The sequence below is a fragment of the Lynx canadensis genome, chromosome F1 (genome assembly GCF_007474595.2).
Source record: "Lynx canadensis isolate LIC74 chromosome F1, mLynCan4.pri.v2, whole genome shotgun sequence".
NCBI classification, from domain to species: Eukaryota; Metazoa; Chordata; class Mammalia; order Carnivora; family Felidae; genus Lynx; species Lynx canadensis.
In genome coordinates this window covers 41,207,114-41,223,513 of record NC_044319.2, presented here as the reverse complement: position 1 = coordinate 41,223,513, position 16,400 = coordinate 41,207,114, and the positions used below count along the sequence as shown (strand labels likewise).

General features: G+C 43.0%; 1 protein-coding gene across 2 annotated transcripts in view; it reads left to right on the top strand.

Annotated features, from left to right (window-relative positions):
* The window catches only part of KLHL12 (kelch like family member 12), a 34,753-nt gene extending 19,058 nt beyond the window's left edge, over nt 1–15,695 (top strand). For both annotated transcript variants that reach the window (XM_030303138.2, XM_030303137.2), the window contains 6 exons: nt 11,058–11,164; nt 12,024–12,219; nt 12,890–13,048; nt 13,340–13,438; nt 13,789–13,975; nt 14,157–15,695. In XM_030303138.2, the coding sequence (XP_030158998.1) occupies nt 11,058–11,164; nt 12,024–12,219; nt 12,890–13,048; nt 13,340–13,438; nt 13,789–13,975; nt 14,157–14,283 (875 nt within the window). In that variant the 3' untranslated portion in view covers nt 14,284–15,695. The remainder of the gene's footprint in view (nt 1–11,057; nt 11,165–12,023; nt 12,220–12,889; nt 13,049–13,339; nt 13,439–13,788; nt 13,976–14,156) is intronic.
* Nucleotides 15,696–16,400: the final 705 nt, after the last annotated feature.

Sequence of the window (16,400 nt, the reverse complement as noted above, 5' to 3'; positions counted from 1 at the left end):
AAAAAATACATAAAAATCATCCATAAACCTACCGCCCAGAGATGTTGCTTTGTTTGGGGTTTTTTTGTTTTTTTTTTTTTAAGGGGACTCAGAGAAGAAGTAGTAAATGATACTGTTCTACTAATTCCTGCAGGATGACAACATGTGGTCTGTATCTCATACTATATACAGGGATACGTACTAATCAACAAGACAGATTGAAGGACTAAGCATGAAAAACCATGGTAATATTAGAAGTTAGAGGAAAATATTTGTATAACTTTTGGGTGGGAGCCTTTTTTTTTTTTCTATTTTTAGTTGTGGTAAAATTTACCATCTTAACCATTTTTTTTTCAACGTTTATTTATTTTTGGGACAGAGAGAGACAGAGCATGAACGGGGGAGGGGCAGAGAGAGAGGGAGACACAGAATCGGAAACAGGCTCCAGGCTCTGAGCCATCAGCCCAGAGCCCGACGCGGGGCTCGAACTCACGGACCGCGAGATCGTGACCTGGCTGAAGTCGGACGCTTAACCGACTGCGCCACCCAGGCGCCCCTCATCTTAACCATTTTTAAGTGTACAGTTCATTGATGCCTGGGGGGCTCAGTCGGTTAGGTGTCCAACTCTTGATTTTGGTTCAGGTCATGATCTCACAGTTTATGGGTTTGAGCCTTGCATCAGGTTCTTTGCTGATGTGCGGAACCTGCTTGGGATTCTCTCCCTCTCTGTCTGCCCCTGCCCCCTCTCAAAAATAAATAAACGTTTAATGTATATATATATTTTTTCACATTGTTATACAACCAATCTCTAGAACTCTTTTCATCTTACAAAACTAAAATGTCCATACCCAGATTGTAGCCACGCTTGTGGTGAGTGCAGCATAATGTATAGAGTTGTCAAATCACTATTCGTGCACCTGAAACTCATGTAGCATTGTGTGTGAACTATCCTCAAAAAAAAAATAAATAAATAAATAAATAAACCAAGAAAAACACCCCAGGAACCATATAAATCAACAAGAAAAAAAACAACACAATAGAAAATTGGCATGAAAGACTTATAGTAGCCCACTGAAGCTGAAATACAAGTGAACAATGAACATTTGAAAATATAGTTCATTACCAGGTCTAGAAATGAAGGTTAGAACAAGTTATTTTTTTAAGTTTGTTTGTTTGTTTATTTTTGAGAGAGACAGAGAGTGCAAGCAGGGAAGGGGCAGAGAAAGAAGGGCACAGAAGATCCAAAGCGGGCTGTGTGCTGACAGCAGAGAGCCCCATTCAGGGCTCGAACTCATGAACCATGAGATCATGACCTGAGCTGAAGTCAACACTTAACTGACTGAGCCACCCAGGCGCCCCTTAGAATAAGATATTTATTGAAGTGGAAGATACTAAAAATATTTCCGGGCACCTGAGTGGCTCAGTCAGTGGAGTATCTGACTCTTAATTTTGGCTCAGGTCATGATCTCAAAGTTCGTGGGATTGAGCCCTACATCTGGCTGCACTGAGAGTGCAGAATCTGCTTGGTGTTGCAAACTATGAGTCTGGAGTTCTCTCTTTTCCAGCAAGAGAGCGGATGCAGAATTGAATACAAAAGAGGCTATTGCCCGGGAGGAGACAAGAGCCCCTAACAGGGCTTTCATCTCCGTATTTATTGAGCGCTCAAGATCTTGCACGTGGTGAACGTGAAGAAAACAATCAGATAGTAATCATTAACTTGTGTGTGTAAGAAGCAAAGGGTCTGGGGGAGCAAGTGGAGTTTGTTAGCAAAGTACATTGGCACTAGATGGAAAGTAATTTCCTGCAGGTGATATAACAAGCTGCTCCTGATCCCATTACAGTATCTTGCTAGCTAACCTTAGGCGCTTTCACCCTGTGGTGGTGACTTTCCACCCTAAGCTTTTTTCTAACCCATTTATGTGAGTAGAACCTATTTCCCCCACAGCTTGGGATTCTCTGTCCCTCCCTTCCCCTCTCTCTCTCTCTCTCTCTCTCTGTCTCTGTCTCTGTCTCTCAAAATAAACTTTTTTTTTTAAAAGTGAATACTCTTTATGTCCCATCTGGGAATCTGTACTATAGAAATATTTCCAGGATGGGGCGTCTGGGTGGCTCAGTTGGTTAAGCATCCAGTTTCTGGTGCATCCAACTTCTGCTGAGATCATGATCTCTCTGCTTGTGAGTTAAAGCTCCGCATCAGGCTCTGTGCTGACATCTCGGAGCCTGCAGCCTGCTTCGGATTCTGTGTCCCCCTCTCTCTGCCCCTCCCCAGCTCACATTCTGTCTCTCTCTCTCTCTTTCTCTCTCTCTCTCTCTCTCTCTCTCTCTCAAAAATAAATAAAACGTTTTTTAAAAATTTAAAAAAAAATATTTCCAGGAAAAAAGGGAAACAACCTGAATTCCATCTGAAGAAGAATGAATGGTTGACTGAATTATAGTACAACTGAAGCATAGAATATTATGAAACTATTAAAAGCATTGAGTCAGACATGTGTAGCTGGACAGACTAACTGGGTATATACTAAGTTGGGGGTATATACTTTTCATTGGGGAAAAAAAAGGCAAAAACTCCTGTATATGTACTATATATGTATATGTTTTCATGATTATAAACAAAGGATATGTATGCAAGGATAAACACCTTTAACAAGATGGGATTGCAGGGGAATATTTTTACTGTTGTTTTATTTATATACTTCTGTGTTATTACCATAAATGTGTGGTTACCTTTGTTATTTAAAAAATAATAAAAAATAGATATTCTTTAAATATTATGTGAGCCAGTATATAGTGGAAATCATCTGGTACAGAAGAAAAGACACTTTGCTTCCTTTGATTTTGACTCCCAATGCTATTACTCTAGTAACTTGCTTTTTGAATCTGGACAAGTCCTTTAAGTTCTCTGGATTACCATTTCTTCTGTATATCAGGGGAGTTAAATTCAAACCACTGAGGTTCTTTCCAATACAGAAGATAAGATTTCTTTTTTGCAGAGCCAGAAGTGTCCCAGAGAGTACTCAAAAGCACTTCCTAGCTGCTTGTTAAATTGAACTAAAGCCAATGAAAATTTGTGTGAACCAGCAAACCAGAAGACTTTTTGGAGATACATTTTCTGCATTTCTCTGTACTGGCAGGAGAAGGTGCCCGCCTGCTTAGAGAACTTGCTTATTGCCCTGATCTTGAAAGATTAGGATTCTACATGCCCTTATAATTTTGAGGTTATTTTTCAGAAGTTCCAGAAAAGGAATTCTGAAGCCATTTCCAATTCCCTTTTTTTTTTAATGTTTATTTATTTAGTTTGATAGCAAGAACGAAGAGAGGCAGAGAGACAGGAGAGAGAGAATCCCAAGCAGGCTCCGTGCTGTCAGTGTAGAGCCCTATCAGGGCTCAGACTCATGAACCGTGAGATCATGACCTGAGCCAAAACCAAGAGTTGGCCGCTTAACCAGCTGAGCCACCCAGGCACTCAAAGTAGATTCTTTTTTTTTTTTTTATTTTTAAGAGTGTGCGCGCGCGCGCGCGCACGCGCGCGCACACACACACACACACACACACACACACACGGGTGGGGGAGGGGCAGAGAGAGAGGAAGAGAGAGAATCCCGAGCAGGCTCTGCACTGTCAGCTCAGAGCCCGACTCAGGGCTTGATCCCAGAAACTGTGAGACCATGACCTGAGCCGAACTCAAGACTCGGATGCTTAACTGACTGAGCCACCCACGAGCCCCTCTTCTTATTTTAGCATCCCCTTATCAGCGCCTTAGGAAGTAAATTGTTCCTGCCTATCACGTCTTCTGCCCATCTCTATTCATAGAGGTTGCTAAACCAGCTACCAGGATAACTCTTCTGCATACAGCATAAGGAAATTAAATTTACAGCTACATAAAAATAGCTTGCCAAATCATGTGTGAGGATTCTCTTTTAGTTATTTACCTCTTAGCCATTACTTTCTCACAGAAGATATAATGGAAATTGCAATTCCTAATTTGTCACAGTCTCCTTTTCTGAGCTAAAGATCAATACGTATGGCAATGTAGTCTCTGAACCGTGTTATTTTAGCAAGCTTGCAGTCTGTCTGCTGTATTCCTCTAACATCACACCACAGCACACACACAACTCCTAATCCCTCCCCCCACAAATAATGACCATGGCATTGTCAAGATGCCTCAGTTTTACTAATGTGCTTTTTCCCACTGTTTCTGTCAGGTGTTTTATTGATTGACTGATTGATTGATTATGTATTGATTTTGAGAGAGAGCGTGAACTGAATAGGGACAGAGAGGGAGAGAGAATCCCAAGCAGGCTCTGTGCTGTCAGCACGGAGCCTGACATGGGGCTCAACTTCACAGACTGTGAGACCATGACCTGAGCCAAAACCAAGAGCAGCCAGGCACCAGCCAGGCACTCCCTGTCAGGTGTTTTAGACATATCTTCCTCGTTGGAAAGATAAAAATCTAACAAGTCCCTCCCACCCCCATTCATTGGCAAAGAACAAACAGGCTTTCTTCCAGTCAATCCTTTGACTAGCTCTTTTCACATTAGATTGTTAAAGTAGTGGTCCCCAAGTTAGGGTCTGAAGACATTAGAACACTGGAGTTCTTCCAGGAGAGGAAGACTTTCTAGGCAAAAGCAATACAAAAAACCACAAAGGAAAAGGTAGTGTATTTGACTAAATGAAAATGCGCAACATTCTGAGACAAATTAGGAAAATAGATTTGCTACAACCACAGCAAAGGGTTAAATTTATTTGTATGTAAAGAGCCCAGTAAAAATGCATGGGAGGAACACTAAAGACTTGAGTGTTCAGTTTACAGAGGGGGAGGTACAATTGACTACTAAATATAAGGGGGGAAATGCGACATAATTACTAATAGAGTCTTATTAGTAATAAAGTAAGAATTAAAACAATAAATACAATTTTTTGCCTACCATAGCACCAGAGATTAAAAAAAAACAATATCCAGCTACAGAGAGTAGAATGAATTGGCATATATATGAATTGGCATATATGTTGGTGGCCATATAAATTGTTTAAAGCCTCAGAAAGTAATTTTATAATTTTTATTAAAAGGTTTTTTTTTTTTTTTCAGTTCATGTTCTTCACTCCAGCAACCTCCCAATGCTGTATTAAGAAAATAACTGGGGGCACCTGAGTGGCTCAGTTGGTTGAGCATCTGACTTTGGCTCAGGGCATGATTTCACGGCTCCTGGGTTCGAGCCCCATGTCGGGCTCTGTGCTGACAGCTCAGAGCCTGGAGCCTGCTTGGGATTCTGTGTCTCCCTCTCTCTCTGCCCCGCCCCTGCTCTCACTCTCTTTCTTTCCCTCTCAAAAATAAATAAACATTAGTTTAAAAAAAAGAAAAGAGGGGCGCCTGGGTGGCTTGGTCGGTTAATCGTCCAACTTTGGCTCAGGTCATGATCTCGCGATCCGTGAGTTCAAGCCACGCATCAGGCTCTGTGCTGACAGCTCAGAGCCTGGAGCCTGTTTCAGATTCTGTGGCTTCCTCTCTCTCTGCTCCTCCCTTTTCATGCTCTGTCTCTCTCTGTCTCAAAAATAAATAAACGTTAAAAAAAATTTTTTTTTTAAAAAAAGAAAAGAACTGGCGGGGCACCTGGGTGGCTCAGTCAGTTAAGCGTCTGACTTTGGCTCGGGTCAGGATCTCACAGTTCGTGGGTTCGAGCCCTGCATCAGGCTCTGTGCTGACAACTTAGAGCCTGGAGCCTGCTTCAGATTCTGTGTCCTCCTCTCTGCCCCACCCATGCTTGTGCTCTTATCTCTCTCTGCCTTTCAAAAATGAGTGAACATTAAAAAAAAAAAAGAAAACTGGCATTTCGGGGCACCTGCATGGCTCTGTTGGTTAAGCGAACAAGTCTTGGTTTCAGATCAGGTGATGGTCTCATGGTTGGAGGGATCAAGCCCTGAGTTGGGCTCTGAGCTGACAGTGCAGAGCCTACTTGGGATTCATTTTCTCTCTCTCTCTCTCTCTCTCTCTCTCTCTCTCTCACTCTCTCTCTCTCTTCCTCTCCCCTGCTCACACATGCACTCTGTCTTTGCCTCTCTCAAAAATAAAAATAAACATTTTTTTTGGAAAAAAAAAAAGCTACACAGTCTAAATAAAGACTAAACTCCTATCTGTTCAGGGGTGCCTGGGTGGCTCAGTCAGTTGAGTGTCCGACTTCAGCTCAGGTCATGATCTCATGCTTTGTGAGTTTGAGCCCCACGTTGGGCTCTGTGCTGACAGCTCAGAGCCTGGAGCCTGCTTCGGATTCTGTGTCTCCCCCTCTCCCTACCCCTCCCCTGTTCACACTCTGTCTCTCTCTGTCTCTCTCTGTCTCTCTCTCTCAAAAATAAACATTAAAAAAAATTAAGATTATATCTGTTGAGTGTGAAAACGCTGGTGCTCTCATACTTATCAAAAGCTCTGTTGGTACTTACATGTAACTCCAGCAGTACCAGCAAGTTAATTACTTAGATGCAGCTCGGTAGACAGTGTTTCAAACCACAAGATCTGGGGCGCCTGGGTGGCTTAGTGGGTTAAGCGTCCGACTTGGCTCAGGTCATGATCTCATGGTCCATGAGTTCGAGCCCCACGTTGGGCTCTGTGCTGACAGCTCGGACCCTGGAGCCTGCTTCCGAGTCTCTGTCTCTGTCTCTGTCTCTGTCTCTCTCTCTCCCCCCCTCCCCCGCTCATGCTCTGTCTCTCTCTGTCTCAAAAATAAATAAACATTAAAAAAAAAAAACAACCCCACGGGTTCCTGGGTGGCTCAGTTGGTTGGGCGTCCAACTTCGGCTCAGGTCGTGATCTCACAGTCCATGAGTTTGAGCCCCACGTCGGGCTGTGTGCTGACGGTTCGGAGCCTGGAGCCTGCTTCCGATTTTGTGTCTCCCTCTCTCTCTGTGCCTCCCCTGCTCATGCTCTGTTTCTTTCTGTCTCAAAAATAAATAAAAACATTTAAAAAACACACACACACAAGATCTGTCATGGGAGAATAATGAAAAGAGTCCTTCATGACAAAGACGTTAGGAACCAATGGTCTAGGACCCCAGGCATTTAGAACCATAAAATCCCTGAGTGCCTCATGCTGATACATTTGTCCAAGTTCCACTGTAAACATATAGTTCCCAGAATGTTATGGAGAAACTTTCAGCTAAGAGGAAGCACTGTCAGTTTTCTGGGTTTTGTAACACAGTCTAAGTATTTCTTACCTGTTTCTATGTCCCATCCTTCAGAAGCTGCCTGAGTGAAATATTATCAAGAAAGTGGTTTTTTCCCCTAGGCTTTTTTTTTTTTTTTAACATTTGACGAACTTAGAATTTAATGAAACTCAGAACTCATTTTTATGAGTATGTTCTTTTTTTAAAAATGCCTTTTAAGGGGCGCCTGGGTGGCGCAGTCGGTTAAGCGTCCGACTTCAGCCAGGTCACGATCTCGCGGTCCGTGAGTTCGAGCCCCGCGTCGGGCTCTGGGCTGATGGCTCAGAGCCTGGAGCCTGTTTCCGATTCTGTGTCTCCCTCTCTCTCTGCCCCTCCCCCGTTCATGCTCTGTCTCTCTCTGTCCCAAAAATAAATAAATGTTGAAAAAAAAATTAAAAAAAAATGCCTTTTAAATATATAATTTATTGTCAGATTGGTTTCCATACAACACCCAGTGCTCATCTCAACAGGTGCCCTCTGTGCCCATCACCCACTTTGTCCTCTCCCCCATCCTCCCACCAACCCTCAGTTTGTTTTCAGTGCTTAAAGAGATTCTTATGGTTTGTCTCCTTCCCTCTCTGTAACTTTTCTCCCTCTCCCCCTCCCCCTCCCCCTCCCCCTCCCCTATGGTCTTCTGTTAAGTTTCTCAGGGTCCACATATGAGTGAAAACATATGGTATCTGTTTTGCCTGACTTATTTCACTTAGCATAATACTAGGCTTTTGTTTTTTTGTTTCTGGGAATTACATAAAGCAACAGGAATTACAGCTGAAAATCAGTGGGTATTTTTTAAATGCGCAAAGCATAGAAAATGCCTCTCAGTTGCTGTGGAGTATGTTCATTGTGTTAGCCATACAGATATCATCCACTAGTATCCTATTTACCTACAGAGGGAAATGTGTGTGAATAGAATTATTTTTGCCTTCTCTATTCAAGTCAGAGGGAGAGAAGCAGTACTGTAAGAAAGGGGTAAATAGGGGAATAGTGCTGCCAAGGAAGAAACAAATACTTTGTGGTCCTGGCCTCTTCCAGCTTGAAGGAACTTTATGCACAAATAAAATAAGCATAATATGAAAAGACCCTTTGTTCAAAGGCTTTGATTTTCTGAAAGGAGCTGACTGCTGAGACTTGCTTACTGGCTCACCTTGGAAAAGGGTCCATTTAACTTTATTTGGCAAGTATACACGACAGGTGTCCTCTTAAATGAGGTTAAACTTCATGGTTTATGTGTGGGATAGTAAGAAAAATTTCAAACATATACAGAAACAGAATAATATAATGATTCCCTGTACCCATCACCCAGTTTCAACAGTTATCAACTCATGGCCTATTTTGAAAGAAATCTCAGGATATAATTCCATCCATATATATTATGCTTTTATACATATTACTGAAAGAAGGAGCTTTTTAAAAATATATCGGGGCTCCTGGGTGGCTCAGTCAGTTAGGTGTCAGACTTCAGCTCAGGTCATGATCTCACCGCTTATGAGTTCGAGCCCCGCGTCAGGCTCTGTGCTGACAGTTCAGAGCCTGGAGCCTGCCTGGGTTCTGTGTCTGTCTCTCTCTGCCCCTCCTTCCCTCCTCCCGCCCTCAAAAATATAAATAAACATTTAAAAAATTTTAGATGTATCTAAAACACCATTATCACCCTTAAACACAACCAGTTCTTTATTTTCATCAGATATAAATACCTGTTAGTATTTCCCTAGTTTTTGCTTTTGAACACTTAAGTTTCTCCAATCAGGATCCAGACAAGGTCCACATGTTACATTGAGTTCTTGTCTCTCTTTATCTCTTAAAAAAATTTTTTTTAACGCTTGTTTTATTTTTGAGAGACAGACACAGATTGCAAGAGGGGGAGGGGCAGAGAGGGAGGGAGACACAGGATCTGAAGCAGGCTCCAGGCTCCAAGCCATCAGCACAGAGCCCGATGGCGGGGCTTGAACTCACAAACTGTGAGATCATGACCTGAGCTGAAGTCAGCCACTTAAGCGACTGAGCCACCCAGGCGCCCCTAGTCTCTTTTAATCCATAGGCTTGTCCCTCCTGCTTTGGTTTTTCCTTGCAATTTATTTAAGAAACCAAGATGTTTGGCTTCTAGAATTTCCCACATTCTGGATTTTGCTGATTGTATCCATGTAGTGTCATTTAGTGTGTTCTTCTGTCCCCTGTATTGTCTGTAAACTGGTGATTACACTAGAATCTTGGTAAGTTTCAAGATTTGGGTTCAGTTTTTTAGCAAGAATACTTCATAGGTGATGGTTGTATACTTCCTATTTAGCATTATAAAGTAGTATTTTTGCTTTCACCTAATGATTACAGCAGCCACTGATGATAATTGTCAGAGCCATTACTTCATCAGGGATGCATCTGTTTTTGGCAGTTTAAAGGTACTCCATTTGTGGGACACCTGGGTGGCTTAGTTGGTTAAATATTCGACTCTTGATTTGGCCCATGATCTTGCAGTTCGTAGGTTGGAGCCCTGCGCCATCAGCCTGGAGCCTGCTTGGAATTCTCTCTCTCCCTTTCTTTTTGCCCCTTCCCTGCTCATGTGTGCACACATACTCTCTCTCTCTCTCTCTCTCTCTCTAAATACATTTTTTAAAAAGAAAGAAATGTATTCCATTTACTCTTTAAAGTCCAGTTATTTATAATAGTGCCTTGGTCTCTCAAATGTCTTCCTAGTAATTGAATCATACAAAACGCTCCATTCTTTCCATGTACTTCAGTAGAGCACATTTACAGAGGATTTTCTCAAAAGACTTTGCTCTTTGAAAAGAGGCAAAGGAGGAGATATTTAATACAAGAAGGCTTTACGGGAGAGAGTAAGATATAAAGGACATCAAAATATCTTCTTTGGGAAAACAGAGAAAAAGACTTTCTTTAAAAGCCTGCTGTTATGATGGTGCACCTGGGTGGCTTGGTCAGTTAAGTGTCTGACTCTTGATTTCGGCTCAGGTCATGATCTCACAGTTCGTGGCTTCGAGCCCCACATTGGGCTCTGCACTGACAGTGTGGAGCCTGCTTGGGATTCTGTCTGCCTCTCCCCTGCTAACTCTCTGTCTTTCCAAATAAAGAAACAAACATTTAAGGGGGAAAAAAGCCTGTTACGATTCCCTGGCAGTTGTGATGAATTAGTAGGGAACATGGTCATATAGTTGGCTACCTTGGAAAAATAAAAGTTCATGGAAGAGAATTTTAAAAATCTGTTACTTGGAGGGCACCTGGGTGTCTCAGTAGGTTAAGCGTCTGACTTCGGCTCAGGTCATGATCTCATGGTTCATGAGTTCCAGCCCCGTGTGGGGCTCTGTGCTGACAGCTCAAAGCCTGGAGCCTGCTTCACATTCTGTGTCTCCCTCTGTCTCTGCCCCTCCCCACTCATGCTCTGTCTCCCCAAAATCAAAACATTTTAAAAATTACCAAAAAAAGCCTACCACTTGGTCCTTAAACCACAACTTTCCACTTTCTTGAGACAAGGTTAGTAGGAGAATGTTATTTCCCCATTGCAAAAAACTCCCATTTTGAGTTTTACAGCCTGAGAAGGGCAGGGAGCTCCTTTAGCCCCCTGCCTGCACTTAGAACCTCATTTATTATGTCAGCCAGAGGCATGTAGATAGGTTGGAATGGTGTGGTGTGTTCAAGTTTGCCTTCTGGAGTTTAATATTGTCCTGAAATTTTAATTTCAGAGGTCCAGATCCTCAAGAGCTAGAGCCTCAGAAAGAAATAATTTCCTGTTAGGCAGCCTTGTGATGAGTGTCCTATTTCAGATTGCTTCTCTGGGCCACATAAAACAAAATCCTACAACTGTTTCTACTTATGTTTCCCTATGAGTAGTTTCCCAGCTTGGGATGGTGACGTAACCTATCTTTTTCTCTCTTTGTCCTCAGGAGCCAATGAAGTGCTTCTGGTGGTTGGGGGCTTCGGAAGCCAGCAGTCTCCCATCGACGTGGTAGAGAAATATGACCCCAAGACTCAGGAGTGGAGCTTTTTGCCAGTAAGTAATGGTGGAGCCAGTCATTGGGAAAGAGTTTAAATGTCCTCAGTCCCTGACTCTAGATCATATGTAATCCAGCCCTAAAAGTAGCAAAGCCTAGTAATAGTAAGATGCTCCTTACAATAGTGTCATGTACATGGTAGGTTGAAAATCAATTAATCAATCCATCGTTCCTGACCATTTGATTCGAAGATTAGACTTCAGAAATATCAATGCCCCCCGTTCCAAAAGAGGAGAAATATCAATGGCCCTGTGTGAAATTAAATTTACCTGACCCACCACTATTTCAGCACCTTCCTGAGCTGTCTGTGTAACTCCCAGCATGCTCCATTGTCATGCTCTGTTAAGCTGAACTCTGTTAAATTATGTTAAATTGAACTAATGTTCACTTGAAGTCTGAAGTTTATATCTTTCTCCCTTTGTATGTCTCTGTTTCAGTGCTGGATGAACAATAATAGTTCTGAGAACGTGGAAATCTTTTAATCAGTCCTCCTAACTTTTAGGATATTGGAATCCTGGCCCTTTGATTAGCAGTTGGGGCTACTTTTCTACTTTATAGATAGATAACAGTCTTTAGCCCAGTGGAACAGGAAGGAATCAGACACTGGATAATGGGAAGACATTAAACTTTTTGGAAGCCTTGGAGAGAGGCAGATGTGGAGAAGGGTTGCATCTTTAAAAGCATCACAACAAGCAAGAGGGTTTGGAGGCCACTTGAGGGTGAACTACTGCCCCAGGGGTTCACAGTGACAAGTGAAGAAGGAGAGGTACATAGATAAAAACAGGAAGGTTAGCAGCAGATAAGGCCTAAGATTTGCATGACTGAAATATTTGTACCTCTTCTCTCCTAAATCCGTAGAGCATCACTCGTAAGAGACGTTACGTGGCCTCAGTGTCCCTACATGACCGGATCTATGTAATTGGTGGCTATGATGGCCGTTCCCGCCTTAGTTCGGTGGAATGTCTAGACTACACAGCAGATGAGGATGGGGTCTGGTATTCTGTAGCCCCTATGAATGTCCGACGAGGCCTTGCTGGAGCCACCACCCTAGGAGGTATGCTTGGTGTGCAGGGCAGTGTTTCCGTTTTGTTGGGGCTGGATCAGGGTTCATAACTCTCCTGTTGTCTGGCAGGAGCATGAGGTCAAATATTCCTTTTTGCTTTGGGAAATGTTAATGTTACCAAAGCTTTTCAGTATTCATGAGTGTTTCAACACTGACCACAGAGCTGGTAAATCAAGTTCCAGTGTGCCGAGTGGAGAACTGGCACTGGTTATATTTTTGCAAACTCCACCTTTGAAGTCTTTGAGTGCCTTCAAGGATTCCATCTTACCCCGTTCTTTTTAGATGTCTTAACTCTGATGTCTTCCTTATCTATAAGACTTAATTGACTTATCTCATGAAAAAACACTTTCTTTTTGTTCCCAAACATTTAAAGGACTTGTGGGGAATTTGTAAGGAGAAGAATTAATAGAAATCTCTCATCCTCGTGGTGCCTGGGTGGCTCACTCAGTTAAGTGCCCAACTCTTGCTGTCGACTCTGGTCATGACCTCACAGTTTGTGAGTTCAGGCCCACATCGGGCTCTGTGCTGACAGCATGGAGCCTGCTGGGGATTCTGTCTCTCCCTCTCTTGCCCCTCCCCCACCTTAAAATAAATAAACATAAAAAATGAAAAAAGAAATCTCTCATCTTCTAATAGTCTGTGATTCATTCATTCTGAGCAGATATGATCTACGTGTCTGGAGGCTTTGATGGAAGTAGGCGTCATACCAGTATGGAGCGGTATGACCCAAACATTGACCAGTGGAGCATGCTGGGAGATATGCAAACCGCCCGGGAGGGTGCTGGACTAGTTGTGGCCAGTGGAGTGATCTACTGCCTAGGTATTCAGTCTGGGAGGCGAAGATGAGGGAACTCAATGGGTGGGGACCCCTTTTTATCAAAATGAAGTTCATAAAACCCTAGTCTATCCCAATATCTTTTCTGTTAACTGAGGTTATCTTTCTCATGGAAGCAGAAATTAGGGTACTATCAGATTTTTCTTTGGATTATTGGAACTCTTGAAGGAGAACTGAAACTATAAGAATTAGTTGAAACACTCTGAGAGAGGCACACTGGGAATGGGCATGAGGGTTTACCAGTCTGTCTGAAATGGTCTCTGCTTTGGTTTTCAGGAGGATATGATGGCTTGAATATTTTAAATTCAGTTGAGAAATATGATCCCCACACAGGACATTGGACTAATGTTACACCAATGGCCACTAAGCGCTCTGGTAAGACCCTCATATCTAAAGGAGAGGACAGTCGACTGTGCTGACGAATCTTTACATACGCAGTGGTGGTGGAGTCAAAGAGGGTGTCAACAAATCAGAGTTGTATTTCTTTCTTCACCGTACACTTCACTCATGTAAAACATAAGTCTGGTTTCATTCTCCTCTTTGCCTGTCTTTTCTCTAAACATAATGAAAATAAAGACAACTAGATTATTCTAAGCCTGTCTGGCTCTAGTCCACATCCCTCAGCTACTCTAGAACTCAGCTAGCCACCAATGAGCATGTTTTGTTTTTAGAATTCTTCTCCTAAGCTTAGTAGTATTGATTTACTATGCCTTTTTCCCCCCAAGGTGCAGGAGTAGCCCTGCTGAATGACCATATTTATGTGGTGGGGGGATTTGATGGTACAGCCCACCTTTCTTCTGTTGAAGCATACAACATTCGCACCGATTCCTGGACAACTGTCACTAGTATGACCACTCCACGATGCTATGTAGGGGCCACGGTGCTTCGCGGGAGACTTTATGCTATTGCGGGGTAAGGATTTGGAAGCCAGGCTAGAGTCGTCGTGCATCCAGGACAACATGATCCATTCCAAATTTTTGGATCGAGACAGGGTTTGGGTTGGGGGAGACATCTCCAGTGGCAAACTTTAATGTAGGACTGTATGGAGAGGAATAGAAAGTGCATTTTCTTCTTTTGCTTCTTCCCCACTCAGATACGATGGGAATTCCCTGCTGAGTAGCATCGAGTGCTATGACCCTATCATCGACAGTTGGGAAGTAGTGACATCCATGGGAACCCAGCGCTGTGATGCTGGCGTGTGTGTTCTTCGAGAGAAGTGACCGTTGTTGGAGCACCATCCAGAGCTAGTGACCAGTCCAAGGGACAGTTTACAGGAGCGTCAAGGATCCTTTCCAGAATATCTATTTCTCACCGTGTGCACAGGGTGATTACAAGCACCAGTGTGGTGATGATTGTACTTATTTGACACACACTCCACTTTGTGCTGGTAGTTCTCTCTGAGGAGGGTGGGTAACAGACACTCAAGGGATGACAACGCACACTGAATGGATCTGAGAGGCCAGACCATCTCTCCTTGTCCAGAGAGCACTGTCATGTGCTTGGGAGAATCCATATATATGTTGTGCCTCGTGTATTGCAGAGAATTAAGGTGAGTATGACCTACTAGATGTGGACAGTATCCAGCTTATGATTGGAAGGATACCAACTTGAGTAAGCTGGGTAAGATCCAAGTCTTGTTTTCCAGGAATAAATATCTTTCCTAGTCTGCAGGTAACTAGGGGCAACACAGTTCCATCCTGGAGGATAATAGAGGGGAAAGCCCCCTATCAAAACTTGGGGAGCTTGGGGAGAGACCTGGCATTGCCTTAAGGGACAAGGTTGGTGTATCAGAACTGGGTTTAAAATAAGGGAAGTAAACAGAATTTGATGGAACGTGAGTAAACCTAGAACACCGCTGAGGTATAACCTGGAAGACTTAAAAGGGTGTGTTATTGGAAGGATCTTTTAATTTCCCCATGATCTTTCTGGGTGCGCATCTTGGCATTGACAGAGTAAGAATGAACAAATGTTGGGATGAGCAGAGATGGAATAAAGGTGGGAGTTTGGTATGCCTGGGAACAAACTAGAAGTACCTGTGATTTTACAATTGTCTTATTTCCCGCCAGGGCTCATCTCTCCGTGGCAAGGTTTGCCTTGAGTCGGTGAGACACTGTCTGTCTGTGTTGAATCAAATACTACTACACTATTATACTTCATTACTATTTATTTGGGGGTGGGGTAGGGGTGGCAGCAGCATAGAAATTCAGCTACCTGATTACTGCCCTGTTCTTTTAAGGGCACACTTCTGCTAAGGAGTGGTTTTTACTGCTGTGTTTGGTACAATTAGTCCTTTTCCTACTATGAGGTTCCGTGACCTGTCCTTAGAGTGGATTTTATTCTTCCTGGGACAGAATAATCAAGGCAACCAAAACTCTTTTGTTAGTTCCAGTACTTGCTACCACCATTTCTGAATTTCTGAGCTACTATTCAAGGCTCCCCTGTGTTACGGAGTGAAATTCTTGGCTTTGTGGGTATTGGGAGTGTGGGGATGTGGTAACCTAAACAAGGATGCACTTTCCCTTTATTCTAAAATTCCATTTTTTTCCTCTTTCCCCGAGTTGTATTGGTGTAAAGAGTTCATTTCCTTTGTATTTTTTTAAGAAAATATTAAAAATCAGTGGTCTCAAGTGCCTATAAGAGAGTTTGTGGCTAACCAACACTGTCTTGCGGATACTTGGGGAGGGGTGGGGGGGACCAGGCAGAGATCAGCTGTATGATCCTGTCTCTTCAACCTCTTCACCTTATGTGTTTGCCAACTGGCCCTACTATGTTTCTTTGCTAGACGCGGGTAAGAGGTAGCCCCTTTACCCTTGAGCTTCTCAGCAGTAAAATATTTACGTGAATTTGTGTATTTATTGATTCCTCTCACACTGGGAGTTTACTTGAAAAGCAAACAGAATAAAGAGGAGTCAATCTTGAGCTCACTTAGTACCCACTTGAATTTTAGGGTCTTTAGTCACTCCATTCCTTTCTCTATTTGCTTTGATTTATGGCACCTGATGTAAACAGCCATGCAGAAGGCCTGCACAACTGCAGAAATCCTGACATTCCCAGAGCAAAGGGAAGGGGGAGCCAAAGAGGAAGTTATTTTCACTAAAGAAGCCCTGCCAACCTTTCCTCAGCAGATGGATTGTGCCTGCTGATCAAACCACAGCTATGAAACATATGACTCATCCTTTCTCAGGAAGAGATCCAGGGGAGGCAGAAAAGTGGGGGTTCAGAACTGATGGCTCCTAGGCTATCTTTACTGCTGACTTAAGAGTTCTTATATGGCAGCCACAACTGAATATTCTGCATAAAACATCTAAAACTCTTTGCTGTCTTTCCATTCTTCCAA